This window comes from Dicentrarchus labrax, unplaced genomic scaffold (genome assembly GCF_905237075.1).
Source record: "Dicentrarchus labrax unplaced genomic scaffold, dlabrax2021, whole genome shotgun sequence".
In the NCBI taxonomy this organism is placed as follows: domain Eukaryota; kingdom Metazoa; phylum Chordata; class Actinopteri; family Moronidae; genus Dicentrarchus; species Dicentrarchus labrax.
Window position 1 is genome coordinate 21,156,345 of NW_026136714.1, and position 17,993 is coordinate 21,174,337.

The 17,993-nt window shown below is 40.0% G+C and overlaps 1 protein-coding gene across 2 annotated transcripts in view; it reads right to left on the bottom strand.

The window, feature by feature from the left end:
• Positions 1–17,993, bottom strand: part of fras1 (Fraser extracellular matrix complex subunit 1) — a 229,714-nt gene that overhangs the window by 209,354 nt on the left and 2,367 nt on the right. For both annotated transcript variants that reach the window (XM_051422880.1, XM_051422879.1), the window contains exon 2: positions 14,850–14,881. In XM_051422880.1, coding sequence (XP_051278840.1) covers positions 14,850–14,881 — 32 coding nt within the window. The remainder of the gene's footprint in view (positions 1–14,849; positions 14,882–17,993) is intronic.

Here is a 17,993-nt window from a genome sequence, read left to right on the forward strand (position 1 = left end):
CAATAAAACCCTGACATCCCACCAGAGACAGAGCTGTCAAACGCCCAGAGGGTGTCACTGAGCAGGAAAGCTGACTCAGCCGAGGCAACAAAGCAGGAAAAATGGGACATGTAAATGTAATTTTCCCCTATTGCATAAATGCTGTGATAAGAGCGGCACAGCTTCACAGCTTCTAATTGCAATGAAATCATTTGATGTTCCTTCCGCGAATCAGAGCAAACAAATTACAGTGTCCCCCTCGTGCAGAGCAGCTCATCAAAAATTCATCCCACATTTTGGCTCCGAGACAAATGCTCATGCCTTTCCTCATGCTTCAGAGAGAAAACTGGTTATCATATTTAAGCATACACCTGTGAGACAGGCATTCCTATTGTTTTACACACTGTACTCAAGTGAAAGGGATGATATTTACAAGGCGAGCCCCCCAAACACCGCGCAGACAACTGCTCAGTTTGCTGTTAAGTTCCACTCACAGGAATTTAAAAAAGTCAACAACACACAAATCTCACGCTCTTAACAGCCGCAAGTAATGACCGAGACAAAAGAGCCAAGCCGTCCGGACAATGAGGCGACTCTTAAAATAAACGTTTAACGTACTCATTCAGTCACACATCGTTCGTTCTCTCACACCAGGATGAAACAATAAACCGGGCAGCAGGGGTCACACACAGTGGAGGCTCTTGTTCTCTTAGAAAAAAAACTCTGGATTATAGATCAGATTCAAACTTAATGTCTGCAGGAGTCATGGAGTATGTAGCTCATATTGTCTGAAAAAAGTTCTCACTGAACTTTAAATTAATTTTTAAACATCTTAAAGATTTACTCCCTTAGGACAGAACAAAAGGCTATCACAGCACTTAAAAAGGCTCGAGGCCTCACATTATGTTACATTCTGTAAACCAAGGTCCATTCACAGGCAAAACAAAGGGACAGAAGCTTTAAGTCTTCAGACTGGCCTGTAATAAAAACGAGTCGCGGCATGTTCTCTCTCTGACTAAAGGGCAAAGATCATTCAAACAGACCAGAGAGCGTACCGTCAGTTTTAACTGTACCGGCTTCAGACGCATCAAGTTTAAAAAGAAAAGGCCAATGGATTATAGGCTATCAAAGTCGACTATTAGAAGTGTTTCCACTTTTGAAAATCTAACAGTGTTGGTTTGAAAAGAACAGGTCTAGTTAGGAACAGTCAGGAAAAGGGTATTCTGAAAGAGCAAACTGGCATTTTTGCAGTGTCTCTGTGATGTCAATGATGAACATCAAGCAGAGCTGATTTAAGAACAGCAGCAACATTTGTCTAAAACTTATTTTATAGCTGTGAAAGAAAACTGAAGGTTGCTAGTTTGAACCCCCACAAAAATCTGTCCTAGAAAAGAGAATGATCTCATCTGCAGTTCACCAACAAAGAGCACTCCAGGTGTGAGTGCAAATTGGTTTCGGCCACAACAGCAGCAGGAACAGAGGATGGCGATGTTGGTTGTCAGTTGCTGGATTGATATGGTGATTTGCAGTCTAGTTCTGCTTGAAAAATGAAAACATTTAAGCTGTCTAGGATACATATAACTGTTGTTTAAACAGTATTTAACTGACGGTATTTCATTGTGAAGTAGGTCTTAACTATGTGGAAATATAGCAATTAAAAATCTTTACATAATTTAACATAAATTTTACATAACATCACACACATTCACACACATTCACACTTGTTAAACAGGAAATGTATAAATCATGAGGCCAGACATGAAATTCACCGAAAATAAACCCCTTTGCCCTTTTTTAACAAACCATTAGATTTCCTAAAGCATCAGGTTCAGGACAAAGTTTACATCACTATAAACTATTATTACATTACGATATTTTAAGTTTGTCAGAAATTTCGCCTCAGTATATTGCCCTCAAACAATATCACAAAAATGTCAACAATCACGCAATGCTGCAAAATTACATGTGTGACACCACACCTGTCAGCAGTGCAAAGTGTCTGAATTCTCCTGTTACTGTTCACTATAGGTAAACTATTTATGTGTTATGTAGGGAGCAGCGAATGAGTGATTAAATGTGTGTTCTTTAAAAGCACTAGTCTCGGTATATAAAACAAGTCTCCATGCCAAGACTGTTGAATAAATGATGGTTTCTGTTTAGAAATCTCAACTGTTAAACAACTCTGAGTGTATAAAGAGGGGTGGGAAATGCAAGTCCAGCCTCTGTGACCTGCTAAACTCAATACTCTCAATCCATGAGAGGATGTAAACAATAAGTCAGCAGAAGGCCAGGAGAGAGGAAGTCAAATTTACTTGCCAATCATGAATAAACACAAATCTCGTCTACAGCTTTAAACAAGTGAAAGAGATCAATCCCCTCCTCAACAATCCAACAGTCTTTATATATTCTTCCTTTCTTATCAGTCAGGCATGCAGCCAAGATTCGTACGCTGGAGTAATCTCAGCATCTTGTGGGGTCGTCTAGAGTGGGAACTGGCTTTGTTTTCTGCTGAGAGAGACGGGGCGTTCAGGTAAAGAGGGGAAATGAAGTCATCGACAGGCCGGGTCTGGCTTCCAACATGTTACCCGGAGGCAAACATTCATCTCCAACTGTCATCATCAGCTTTATCTTACAGGCTGCGATTTCCACCGGGCTCCTTTTAGTAAAAGGTTAACAGTGCAGGGTAATGAGCAGAGATACAAAGATGAGCATACTGCACTCATAAAACTCTCTCTGACAGACTGGGGCACAATTACACAGCTTAGCTTTAAATCTCTGGGAATTTTACACTATGGCATTTCCTGTCGTGGGTCCTGGATTTGGAGATTTATGCCAATCACACGCAAAAGAGTATGAGAAGAGAATTAAGGCAGACATCTGATTATCTATTCATGTCAGGAAGACTTGGGGAAATTTCCATATAAATGAGTCTGTTATAATCACTAGCAATAGTTTTAAGCACCTAGTGGTGGTTTTAATTGATTTTGAGACATTTGATTGGCTCCTGGTCACTTGGAGGTGCTGTCCACAGATTCAGTCAAAAGTTTTGAAAAACTCAGACGTTAGACTTAATTGGAAATAGAAATAGAAAAATAATGTAAACACCCAACGAAAGAGGATTTTAAATATCAGTTATACACCCTGCTTCATAGATGAGTCACACTAGGCTGAACATCGATAAGCAGCTGTTGTCAGCTTTCCAACAGGTGTCGCTTTGATATGTTAGGTTATAAATACTGCTACAGTATAAAAGGTTGATGTTTAAAATGTACTTTATGTGTCAAGAGGAATGGTTTGAACAACCAAGACAACTATGTAAAATACAGAAAATCTGCCTTGTCACAGAAGAACAGCGTTCCCATATTCACGCAACTGGGTTTAGTGTGAAATTGTTTGTGAATGTCGTGAAGTCGGTTAATCCATTAGTTACTCAACAGAAAATAGCATGACAAAAATTCTGGAGAAAGCTCTCACCAAAAAAACAATCTTTTGCTAACCCTAAACAAAGTCATTTTGTTGCCTAAACCAACCCATCAACCTATCTTCATGCTTTCCTGGCAGGAAATGTCTTGTTGTTGTGGGATTACTGCACAAATGTCTTGTACTTACAGTCAATGTTTGTTTGTTTTAACCATAATTCCTATCTTTCCCTAACTCACCATATAGATCCCTTTTGAAGGCACTGACAAGCAACTTAGTTTGTACATTTCTGACAACTGATTAATAGTTTGAATCATTGTGAATGTGAATCTTTGGGCAATATGTAGAAGTCAGCTGGGGCTCTAGCAAATTGTGATTGGCACTTTCTACTTGACATTTCTGACATTCTGTAGATTAAACAATGATTCAATTCAAGAAAAAGAAAGAGATAATCAGTAGTTGCAGCCCTGAACCTAAAATAAGACTGACCTTTGAAGCTGTGACTTCCTTACTTCAAAGTGCTTCAACATGAAAAGTTTGTGTTATTCAGTCTACTCCCTGAACCTCTTTAACTCTTCACTCTGCCTGCAGTCTCACCTGCTTCATCAATAATCCAGACAGACACAAAGGAAAATGTGGTTGACCAGAGATTGATTTCCTAGTAGAAAAAAAAACCCTAGCAGGGAAGGAGGAGGAGGATGATTGAACTGAGCATGAATGACTCCAATTGGTGGGAGATGACAGATCCTTTCCTAAAGTAGAGGTTAGTGGAAGAAGAGGACAAACGTGATAAGGAGGGTGGAATCGTCTCCACCAGACCAGCGCTTTTTATTCAGCGCTGGTTCTCAACCTGCTGCTCAGGGCTCGCAGAGGTCCATGAGGACATGATTTTGCCATAAGGAGGGGTTGGAAGATGATTGTGGAATCTGAAAAAGAGGCTGCTGACCTATGAATGATTTCTGACCTTTAATTATTGAGAGAAAGTCAGCTGAATATTCTCGTTCTTTTGGAGCTGCTACACTGAAGTAGCTCTAGCTGCCTTGCTTAATCACACAGCAGCTGTTGGAGGAGCAAAAACCTCAGTTCACTTCCACAACTTGCATTTTCACAAATGTTCATTTATGTTTTTAATCTTCGGTAGCTCAAATTGTGTCTTTCTTGTGCATTTTCAGTCTAAGTTTGAGTCTTTCTTTTTGCAACCTTTCTGTAAAAATGGAATGAAAAAAACGTAAAAACAAGAACTTCAAAATTCACAATTCTAAGCATTATAAAAAAATTATTTTGTTTCAACTCAAAATGTTTAAAAACCAAGAATGTGAAACCAGCAGGCCAGATAACTCAGTACAAAGACTTAAAGAACACTGTGAGGACTTCAAAGTCCTTCAGGAATGAATGTTGAGGGTTACTATCAGGTTTTAAGCACACATGCATGAAGCTTAAGTTGGAGTGATGATAATGTAGCTTTCAGTTATTTTAGATATTTTGCAGATGAGCTAAAGGACTGATTGTAATATCTCGTCTTGCAGATGACAAAGAAAATTGGCAGAAACTCTTAATTCTCTTGGTGCTTCTTATCAGATTCAGGAGGGACTGATTTTGTGGCCTCACAGAACGTTGGAGCTTTTGTAATGAAATCAGTTTGTAACTCAAGAGAATCTGTAAATATAAAAATCTCCCTCGACATAGCTATTTTAATTCCTGCAGTTCTTTCTTACAGACAGAAGAATTAATTTTTTAAGCATCTGTTCCTGAAGAGGTTCTCCTTCCTCCTCCTGTATTCAGGACAGAAAACAGGAGGGAAACCCAGGGACAAAGCAGAAAAAATGAGCCCTGTCGATAGCAGGTTTGTGATCTGCAGCGTGTGTGAACACGGCCGTCTGAGCCGACGGGGACAAAGACTTGGCTCAGTTTAACGCTTCTCTGTATAAACACTTGTAGCTCCAAGAGCCTGCAGGCACAGACGGAAGAAAAAGTAGAGCGAGAAAGACAAACCAGGGCTCAAGGGCTGCATGCTGGTATTTACAGATAACAGGCAAACCTGCTTGAATGGCAAGCCGGGAATCAAACACTCTGAATGAAGTGAGAGACAAAAGGCCGACGACCTCCCAGACCTTCAGCAATGAAACTGTCAAAGCCACCACCGGATGGCCTGAAGGGTCGGGGGGGGTCAGAGTTGGGGCGGGGGGGGGGGTTGATGAGAAAGGGGAGCGGCAAGCTTGTTTGTTTGCCCATTAGCCCAGCAACTGGGTGTTTGCCAAAGGTTGCAACGCTTCTCTGCAGCCCTCCACAGCTCTGCATGTCTGCGGAAAGCTGGTGGGGGGAAAAAAGGCTTAGTTCCAGTTGAGGGAGCATGGCGAGCTCTCATTTAGCCCCGGCAGCACTACTGAGGCGTGGGACAGTGTCAAAGAGGGCCCTCTGAGGGGCTGTTTCATGAAAGGTGGAAAAAATAATTTCCAATACTCTGATGAATGTTTTTAATCAAATAAAGCCTACTTGTACCTCATAAACCCACACTTTTTCTTTTTTCCTGATGTGTCTTAGCTTTCCCTCTTTATCTACATTTCCTCCTTTGTCCATCCCCTAAGGCAACATTAGCACTGTCCTTGTAAAATAGCCTCCTCAATCATTTCAGTGAGACTACTACACTGGCTCAGCAGGGGCAAAAACACAGAAGACTCTGGCAAAAAACAAAATTGAACCTGGCTCAACTTTTGCTGCTGCTCAAGTCAGCATAATCCACCAACACACTGCACTGGCCAATCAAGAACTTGTAAGTGCACACATTTGTGGTAGATTACTCTGAAGGGTACAACAGTAGCTGTACTGTTTGTATCACAACCTTACAGACTGGTAAATGAGGTGTAAAATCCTGCCTCATAGTATTATAAACCACTAAGTAGTCATCTAATAAGCCTTGAAACTCTTGGATGCATTACTCAAACTGGACTTCCTGAATCAAACTTCATCTTCTTACCTGTACCTGTAGCAACATGTCTGCACCAACAAAGCCTGTTGCATTTTTTAAAACACAGTGCTGTTTTCCGTCTGTGTGTGGCCTTATACAACCTTCCATTCATCCTCTCATTTCCTTCTTGCTTTGAGTTTTGTGCACCCGTCCAGCCTCCCCACCTTTATCCAGGTACCAGTTTCTCATTGGATCAGATAACGCCTTCTCCATGGATTCGTTACCCATCTGCCCAATCGGATGACCCTCTTCTTCCTATGTCACTTCATCTGTTAATACAACTACACGTTGGAGAGTGGTCTTTGCATTTTCACATTTTACAGACGTAGATCTGTGGGCCACACCACTCATCACACCAGCACACATCAAAGCATCTAAAACTACTCACACAGAGTTCTGATTGAGGCATACTACTTTGTTTTTCACTTCATTTTGAAGGAAGCAAATGTTGTTTTAGTGTTCATGGAAGGACAAAATAAAGAGAAAAGGTACTTTTGTTCACGTTTATTTACGCCATTTCCATGTCCAGATTGTAATCTTGTCATAGTGAACCATTGGGTTTTAAGATTTTAAGAATTGTAACCTGTAGCGCCTTACTGAACAAGTCTCAAGGTGTCTTAAAACTTTAAGGCTATTCGAATCAACCTCAATGATGGACACGAAAATAAAACAGTGTTTCTATACTGCACTTTATATGTTTCTCCGTTGAGCAAAACAAATGGGAAACTGCTGCTCTGGCTCAAAAGTATGGAGGGAGTCAAGATGCAAGATGCAGTTTAGCTTTAAAAGCATCTTGAAAAGAGCAGCCAGTGTAGGCACTTCACAGCCTCGGGCTACTTAATAATTCAGATGTGGTAGAGCCACGAATGGCAAGTCCTCAAATGATCTATTTCTGTGTGTCCTGGGCCACAGTGCTTCTGAAAAGCCCCTATTCTCCTGACATCAGTGCGGCCAGCGCTCACTTCATTATGTCAGGAACTTTACACATCCCAGTAGCAGGGAAAACCTCTCAAAGGGATAAACAGGGAGGAACAGGATGTGCTGGGGTTGGAGCGGGGGTTAATTTGTAGAAATCAGGATTCAGAATCTCACAAATAAAACTACTCAATAAGCCCCGCTAGGTAAAAAAGGCTGCAGCTCAAAACAAGCCTTTATCTTTGACCTGACTTGAACAGTGGCAGTGGTTGAACATGCAGCAGAGCACGTCCCAGACTGTATTTCATCGTGTGCTTGAAGTTGTTTTTTTGATGTCTTGTTGATGCTGAACACCAGACACAAACAACCTCCAACTGAGTCAAAGGTTTAAATGGCATAAAAACTGAGGCCACAGAATCTGAAGCTCTGACAGATAACATGTAGCAATCTGGGTCACCAGCTCTCAATCTGGTCACTACTGATCACTGAACTTGGATTAATGGAGAAAAAACAAATTTGTGACATTTTTAACAAAAGTTGTTCTTTTTCAGTGACTAATAATATCCTAATACGGATATTTCAAAGTGGCAAATGTTTGTAACATCACATAAAGCACACTCAGATATGTGTAGGACAGATGAAATCTTGAAATGTACAAAAACTAAAATGTAATTTAACAATATTTATAACAATAGTGCTGACAGAGTGCAGCAGCTTTCTTTTGCAAAATTACAAATACACTGATATGCAGCGCAACCAATGCTTCATCTGTTATCCATGACATGAGAAAAAAACTTGTATACCTAATTTTGTCATTTTACAATTTGCTAAGGATCATTCATTTGGACTACAGAGTTTCATAAAACACCACAATATGCTTATATAATCCACTGAAATTCAATAAATGATTGTGTTGAAATGTTGCCCAGTCCTGCCTTCACCTCCTAAGCTCTTACAATCTTATGGCACAAAGGAAGTGATGTGTATATTTTTCAGAAACAAATTTGACCACAATACTAAGCCATCTCTGAGAGGAGCATCGAAACACACTAATGACCATTTGATGGGTGGCTTGTGTGTGCAGGTTGATTTTAGCCCTCCCAATATCTATTATTTTATATTATGTCTCATATTTTAGTCTCATAATGAGTCCTCAAGACTTTGGTCTTGCACTTTACACTTTTGTTAAAAGTTCAAAACTACTAGTTCTAAGGCACTGAGTTGAGTTTGCCAGTTGGCCAGTGTCCCCTTCCTCCTTTCCTGTCAGGTGACCCTACCTGCCCAGAATTTCTTATCAGGCTTAAAGAGGAAAATGCTGACAAAGACTTTCTGTCTCATATAGGACTGAGGTGAAGTTGGATCCCTGCTGTCAGACATCCTCTCTCCTGCCTTTATTTTGTCCCTGCTGTCTCACATGATGTATTTTCTTAACCCCACTTTCTGCTCTGACTCTTTTGCCCTTCTACCACTTTCAGTATTTTTCTGTTTTCCTCCTCTCGGCTCCCCCCTGCAGCCTTGAAGTGTGCCTGTGGTGCATGCCTCATCCCTCGGGGGGGAATATGAGGTCCGATTTGGCTGTTCCTCTGATCATATGAGTCATTTAGAGCCCCGCAGGGGAAACAGCAGCATGAACACCAGTCAGCGGCGACCCGGTCATCACAGAGGAATTATCACTGCAGCTTGAGCGTTAATCCACCAAGGGGCCTCAGAAAAGGCAATTTCTGCTAATATACATATTCTGTCAGATCCTATTAGTGCTTTTAATGTCATACTTCACCACGAAACCCAACGGACACAACGTCAATGGATATGAATACCCGTGCTGCGGATATTACCCCTCGGCACAGAGAAAGTCAGAGATAGGCTCTTTTCAAAGAGCTCACTGTATTAGCCTTCACTGTACTCTCATTTTAATTTGAGTACTTTGAGCTGATTTTTTGTTTTCAGTTAGCGTCATCAAACTCAAGTTGTGAAGCGTGACAGGCAGCAGCAGCAATCAGACATACTGCTGAAATTTTTTTTCTGACGAGAAATGTTCTGCTAAACTATTTTCCTGAGAGCTGTGGGTGCAATATACTGAGGCTGCATCTCAGGTGCTGCAAATTACATAAGGAGGTTTACTTAAGAACGGTGCTACTATGAGGAAAAGGGTTGAAAAGACTGCTCAAATTAATAAGATTATTAATATTAAAGATATTAGTATCAAATCTGGTTTAAAAAGTCATCAACTGCTTAATGTGGTTATTAAGAAAAGTTCAAGTAAAACAATATTTATAAAATACTTGTTTCTGATTGGCTGGTAGGTGTCATTCTACTTCAGTGCTTGGTATGCTAATGCTGTTAACTATAGCAACAGCACTCAGGCTTCAAGGTACGTTAACTCTTAACTCTCTCTAATGAAACTAAACTAATCATGTGTTTAACTGACTGCAAACACACTTGAAAAATTGAGGGGTTGTGGTCATGGTTGAAGGGTCGGGTTGCGCCTGAACAGAAGTACTTAGTACAACACATTGTCTAACCATGTCTGCAATTAAAAGTGTTTCTAGTTGTTCCGAGAGGCTCCACTTGAGTGGAGTGAAAAGCCGCCTATCATGGGAATTATTTTGGAGGTATTTTGGCCTTAATTGGTGGGATGTTGTGATTATGTTGCCAGTATCTTAAACCCCTAGGTGACCAGGACTCCTCTGTTACTTATATGATCAGGACACCTTTTCCTGTTGTATCATTTACATGAGCGTGACATAATTGTGTAGGATTGGAGTGGTATTACTTTGTGTTGTCTATTGTCATTTCAGCAAATGGAAATGATCTATGATTCTTTGTTAAACAGAAACACCTGTCATACACATACAGGCTTAACACTAACCACAACTACAAACCTGAGACACTTAAGAAGGATTACAGTCAATTCAAAGAGAAAAAAGAAGTGGAATCTAAAAATTCCCATTTCTTATGTATCTAGAGACAGTTCAGATGTGGTTATCAGCAGTTCTTTGGGCTGGAACATCTCAGTGCTCATCATGGGAGAAAAATGATACTGAAACTGAATCAGGTGTAAAAGTGGCAGTATTATGATGAGAGAAGAAGAAATTACCCAAGACCAGTCAGAACAGGAAGAAACCCTCTACAACACACGTAGCAATTATCGTACATCTAATAACCCTGAATGACACATTTGGCATCAACAAATTAGCTCTTATTGTGCTGAGTGAACTCTGGCGAGCCGGTGTGATCGAGGGGGTTTGGAGTTGTACCAACGTATTCAACTACGAACACTGCTTCAGCTCTGTGCAGGTTAATGCTTTGTTAAATCTCAGATTTGCCGCTTTGTAAACCTTGGCGCTATTGCTTGAACCTCCGTCCTGAAGGTGCTATTCTCGAGGTGCCCTACATTTTGATTTCAACAGAAACGGCGACTTGCAATGCCAGGAATTCAAGCCTTGAGGGGCAGGTGATATATTTGGACATGGTGCTGCATGTTCCCGAGCCCTGCTGTCCTTCACTGCCGGCTATGTGCTGTATTTCAGCAGTGTGTCAGGCCTGGTGGCACGCTGCACCTCTGCAGTAAGTCTGGAGTTATTTAAATCTGTCAGGATGGATGAGGAACACATTACCCACAATCCACTTAAGCTTCACACTGTACAGCAGTTGGGTAAAAACAACTGGCAGCAGAAACATTGCCCTTTTTACTCCACTGCATTTATCTAATGGCTATTTCTAATTATTTAACAGATTAAGATTTTACAAAAACATGAGATATCATAAAGTACTACTGTAGTTTTAATGACGACGGTGCCTTTTTTTTAGTTATACAGCCCTTATACACCGATTCGACCATCAGCCATCATTGGGCCAGCGCAGTTCACATGACAAATAGATTCATCAATAATGTAAATAATTGTTGCAATTGGTCCAGTCCTACATTTAGCAGCATACAAACATGAGTCAGAGGCATAAATAGAAAAATGAGATGCCCCTTCATTAAAAAGGGCTGCAATTATTTGAAAAAGTTAATGAAACTATTTACTTTTCAAATTCAAGAGAATTCCTGTTTCTATAATAGCTGTTCTCTTAAGAATTCGAGAGCTTCTTCCTCCACTGGCAGCCATGTTTACTACATGATGTAAGCGACATAGCTGACAAGGCTGGGATGTTTAGGATGACCTGAGGGTGACGTCACTTAAGACCTATACATAAGACACAGGCTCCTCTGAGCACAACCTCCTGTGGATCTAATCTGATTCATCAGGTTACAGGGCTGGAGCTGGGAGACAGCTGAGTGGTGAATGATTTAGTGCGGATGTAGAACATCAGCCAAACACCATCTCCCCTGGTCTCTAACACTTGATAGTAGGAACTGAACCGTTAAGAAGGGCTGATCAATTCAAACCACTTCAGCCATGGGAACTAGACTCTTCTCTGTGGGAAAATATGAGGACTTGGTCTTCAGTGTCTGTATCTCACTGCTCTTAATTTATCTCACACGTTGTACCACATGTAAAAATCACCTTTGCTTTGATCAATACAGGTTTTGTATGAGGGCCTCCATTATATGGTAGGCAGAGCAGACTTTCAATGAATATTAGTTTTAGGATGACACAGCGGCTGATTAATTGCCTGCGTTGTTGGATGATCAGATTGATTTCTGGCATATTAGACATTTTGATTGGATGCCCTGGAGTTTCAGCAGACTCCACGATACGTTTTCCCATATGGTTTCTGTCACAAGATCCACTGTAAACTTGCTTACTTTAGTATTATTCGGACAGAATGTTGTAGCTGTAGTTCCAACAGACATTGTCCTGTGATATAAATAAAGCATAACTTTTCTGCAAAACAGACCATATTGTCTGCATGTTCCTAGCCATCTGTGAGTCCATATTTTCTTTTCTTATCAGTCTCTGCATTTACATTTAAATAGCCATGTTACCAAGAAAAACCAGGTTACACGGATAATCAGACGTGCTTTCTTGCACTGTAGTGACCTGGTTATTGTAAATCCTCATATACATGTCGAAAGTCTGTAATCGGCTTTTATTTTGAGAGCATGACTCACTGATTTAAGCTGTGTGTGCATGTAGACAATTAGATAACTGTTTACATGTACATATGGCCAAGAAATCAGTGTTCTCCAGGAGATATCTATATGGGCATATGAAGTTTCTCTAATCCTGCTGCCCAATTACGGAAACATGGTTTCTTGTTTACATGACGTTTAAGAAATCAGTTGACTGGAGAATCTGTAACCCAGTTCATGAAATGCATGTAAACTCACAGACTGGGCAAACTGATCGGAGCTTCTTTGTCTACATTCAGTGTGAGCACTTAATGTATCCAGGATTCATGGACATTACAGAGAAGTGAGATGCATGACAGTATAATTTGGTTATTTCCAGGTCTGAAAACATTTTAAAATCGCTGGTGAAACATAAGAAAAGTATGTGAAAATACTGTTTCACTGCCCTAATATACCTTTGGTTGAAAATGCCTGTCGTCTCAAATATATAATTGTGCCTTTATGTCTTTTTACATTTAGCTCTGAAAAAATAATCCGAATGATCCATGTTCTTGGATTGACAGAGTTATTGTTGGCAAGCGGAGCACCAAATCTAATTAAATAAAGAAATTAAAGTCTGGAAAAAGAAGAAAGAGGAAACTGATCACGTGTGAGAAGCCTGTTTTGCTCTTATGATTATTTTCACCGCAGACCTGAACACACAGAGAGGCCTGAGGGCTTCTAACTGAGACCTGCACTTTAATCTGTGCGTTGCTTTATTTTCCATTTGTTCCTATCTGCAAACCACTCCAGGTGTTGGGGGGGAGTTCTTCACTTTGAACTCCAGAAGGGCCTTTTCCAGACCTTGTTCAAACATGCTGGGACATCCCACCTGTCTCCCTGCCCTCTCCTTTTTCCCACAAATCCCCTCCTTTCCCTTCTCCTCAACCCCCACTCCTCCTCCCCCTCTTTCCTCCTAAAAGACTGACGGAACCATTTCTGTCTTTACATCCTCACTCCAACTATTATCCCCCTTCAAAGCTGGGGGAAAAGTAACACAGGGAGGCAGGATGTGTTCTAGTGCATTTACAGGATTGGAGATAGTTGTAGGTATGTTACTGCTCACTCTTTTGAGCTTTACTGTAATTATGCCGATATCACAGGAGGAACGAAGCAGGAGTTCGTCATTATTCTGCCTGGGAACCACAACTCTACCACTGAGGACCATATTTAAGGCTTTTTAAGAGAGATTACCACTTGTTGCAACACAAGTGGTGTTTTTCTTAAGTGCACAGCAGCAAATTTCCATTCCTTACGGCTGAATCTTCTTGAAGTACAACGTGTGTTGGTGTTGAATGCCTTAAACTGATGTGTCGTCTTTTACCCCCCACAGGGTGGAAAATCTTCTGGAACAGCATTCAGACTATCACTGTATACAAAGACCCTCTGGTTAAAGCTGGTTTTTATTTATTGTTATTTGTTATTTATTTATTTATTTATTTAAGGACTTTTAGCTATTTATTACAAAGTCACCCATCATGACAGCTCATCTTTGGTAGGGACATTTCAATGTTTTATTGACAAAAAACTGATCTGGACAATAAATAAATGAAATGCTCAAACTAAAGTGTAGCTTCCATCTTACTGGCAGTGTATGCCATGAATATTGGCAAACTGTAGCGGTGAGGGAATTTTAAAAGTCTCGGGGGAAATACATTTATATACTATATTTTCTTTGGTTCTGTCAATATTCAGCATATGTTCTCAATAGCAAATACCTAAAACATAAAAACATATCTGCATACTATATTGACTGTTGTCTATGTTTAAAACTTTTTACAGACTTACAAACTTATATCAAAAGTACAAAAGCTCCCAAGTATAATGGTGGGCAAGCCTCAGCTGCCTGCACAGAGGAACAAGCCGACTTCTCGTCTGTCGATGCTTCAGGCCAAACACGACAACTTTAAACATTAAAATAAGTCGCAAGCCAGGATATGAGGATCCTGCAGCAGGGTTTAAAGAATATGAAACAAAAGCACATCTCAGAGCAAAACCCTGCACTGTACGCCAATACCCAGCAGAACCACTGGAATAAAGCTCATCACAAACTTCTTTCAAACATTGAAAAGAGCCTAACCTTCAATCGGCAGAGCAACGGGAGTTGGCGGGTCTTCTTTAAGCAGCTAGGCCCACTGCCGAGCTGCATCACGCTCTCTCATCGCCATTATCATCCACAAAGTCAGTATGAGGCATGCATTATAGATGAGACACATCTTCTCGGCTACATCGCAAACAACAGAGGATGTGCTGCAATCCCTACTGATAATACATACGCCTTTTACCACCTTTCTCTGCACACACACACACACACACACACACACACACTTAACAGATTCAACCGCCAGTCATACTAACCTGGTAATGTCCCCTGTGAATAATACATGAGCAAATACCCATTAGGCTTTACAAACGGACACAAGATACTATTACTTAAAGCGTACGGGGAGGAAATTCTAACCAGTGATACTAGAGAGATAAAATAGGATAAGAAAGGTTGGGTGCACCTACCGCATGCAACGATCCCTCGTAGATACAAGCTCCTAGGATGACAGATAAAGGAGGGGGAGAGAAATAAAGATAGCATTAGCATTAAAGTTCAGTTGTGATCACAACTTGTCCCATGACAAAAAACTCTTTTTTTGGCATGGATTATGTAAATCTGTCCATTGTGATTCCTGCAGAGGCACAGGTCAAACAAGATCAGCCTCATGAAAGATGAGGAATCAATTCCCTTCAAAGTCTAGGATCTGAGTTCTTGTAAACCCTTAGCGTCAAGTGTGTCGCTGCATACTGTCAAACTCTGAAAGTAGTCAATACATTTCTGCAACACAGAAAAATGTTGGGTAAACAATCAGATTCTGAATCCCAGTGAGAGAATAATCCAGGAACAAATATTCAAAATCTCCCTGACTTGAGGCTAAGCCATGAAATCACTGCACTTTAAAAGGTCTCATGTTACAGAAATGTATAATTCACTGACATATAAATCATCACAAATATTCAGTGAAGTTGTGATTAAAGTTTGATTTAGTTTGAGTAGGTCAATTGAAATGTATTTCTTTATCAGGAAGCTCTCCTGATAAAGGGTTTGTAGTTATAGACTAACAACAGGAAGCACAGCAAAGTTGGACGATCCTGATTGTCTCTACCCATTCAATAACCACTGAAATCTGTCCAATCAATCAGGTTCGTTTTCAGCATGTGAACTGTAAATGCCTCCACTAAGCTGATTCATCTTACAGTCTCAAAATGTTCAGGTTCAGTTTGAATGCACTTTTAATGACAAAATTACTTTGGATTTGAGGATCTGATTTGCCAACTGTTTTCAAATAATATAACAGGGACCCTAGCAGGGACATGAAGGGGTGCAGGGAAATCATCAAGGTAACCCAACTTTACCATCAAATGACAAAGGCATATTTTCAAAGAGACCAGTCCCCATAAGGTTGTTTACATGCTTATCAACACTGCTGATAATGCTAGCAGAGAACTCCAAGGTAGATGTTGGAGCACTAACATTAAAAAGGCTTAATTAATAACGAACTGTCAACAAAAAACTGTCCTTTACCTAACACTGTCTTTATAAAGACTTTCACTGGTGGTACCTGAACACCTGATATAATCACTCCCAATTAGAGTTCAGCATTGTATCTATTTTGTTTTGTCTTCCAACTCCCTAAATGTAGCATTTACTCACATTTATACTCAGTGCATCATAAACAGTTACCATTGGGGCCTCCAGACATTTAAAAGGCAAGCAATATGCAACCTGACTGAAATGGCAAGGCACTGATGATTATCTCTGCTCCATTTGAAGGCTGAATGTTAAGAAAACACAGACGGACACACGCATAAGCCCAGCCTGAGGTTTGAGCCTCACAAAACCAGACTGGAGAAATCTGAGAGGCCTCGGGGGAAAGTACAGCGAGAGGTAAACATTTACCATAATGGTGCAGGTCCACAAAACAGTTACAGTTGTATTCTCACACAAAATAGCAGAGAGTGAGTCTGTTTATGCTGCTGCATGCTGTTGTTTCTTCATCTCTCTGTATAAGATAATATAAAATATATTCTGGCACTTTAATCAGTTTGTGGCAGAAGTGGTTTTATATTGCAGTTATGCTGCTAAAGAAAAAAAACAATTCACAGTTGAGATTTTAAACAATTATTACCACTGTTTGACTCTGGGGCATTCATTAACACAGCAGTTGCTGGTTGCTTAAAGTGAGTTTTATGCAAGTGTATGAACTTCATGTAACCCCAGTTGCAGATTTAAAAAAAGAAGGATCATATTCAGATTTTCTTTATGCAAGAATGTAAGCAGAAATTTCTGGCACAACCTACTTCCAAGGTGCATAGAAAAACTTGGCAGTATAAAAATCTGATTGTGAGATCTTCAGCTTTTGCCAAAACAACTTGGTCTCACAATAAGCTCAGTTTTTTATATTCAAGTTTGTATTGAAACTGACTCACAGGGCAAAGATAGAGGTAATTCTCAGTACATACTGTAGTTAAAGAACACAAATCTCAATCTAAATCCAACTTGTATAATTTGAATAGTTACTATGGAGGCATTGTTGCAGTTTCAAGCTTTTGGTTTTCTTTAAAACCATCATCAGTTGCAAAACCGTGGACTTGAGGCTGCAACAATGGCTCTCTCCTTTTCCTGAGGAACTCTCTTATTCAACATATTCATTCATGTTTTGGCTATAACATAGATTGGGGCAGGAAAAAACTTCTTTAATATTCTAAAACATTTGGAATTGAGATGGTATGTGGTTGACAGGTTACAGAAATCCGAGATAAAAATGTTGATAATATTTAGGTTTTAAAGCCCATTTTGACAGTTTAGTGCCTTGTGAGCCTGGGATATTCATGGTCTAAATGAGTTTCATCATGGAGTTGTTCTTTGGCCTTTAGAAAGAAATCAAAGAACATCCCAAAAATTGGAAAATAGCCTACAACAAAATAGGTCTACACATATTTTGCCACATTTTTGTATTTCAAGAGATTAGACAATGCAGATATAATGAAAATATCTCAAGATGACAAGACTTTAAATCATCATCCCTCAAGATGACATGCCACATGATATTACCAGCAATCTTGGCAAAGACCCAAACTTGAACCATTTCACTACAATCACCCATAAATGCTGCCTTTCTCAGCCTGAACACTGCACAGTCAGCACTTTTTCATATCACACAAACATTGATTTGATTGGGGTTTTAAATGAGCACCCTTCACTACAATAATACATCATCTAGTGGAAATGTAACTGTTTATAATGCTAGGGAAGCAGCACCTGTACTTAGAATAGTCAGATTTATCCTCTTGCTGTGTTTGTATCCTATTTTTTCCCCCATATTTGCAGAAAAAAAGACATCCAAATTTCTGAGTAAAAGGTCCAGTGTGAGGTAGTAGGTAGGACATGCTTTACACTGAAATATAGATAATTAAATGCTGTTATAACAACAGTTTTACAGTATGAAATCCTTATTTAGTCCACATTTAACTGGAAGTCCAGACATCTGTGGACTTTCAAATCAATCCTTCAAGGAATAGAAGTGCAGTAACACTTTAAAGAGGACACATGCTGGAATAAATTCAGCTACTTGCCTCATATCCAGGCTGTCATTATCAACCAAAACC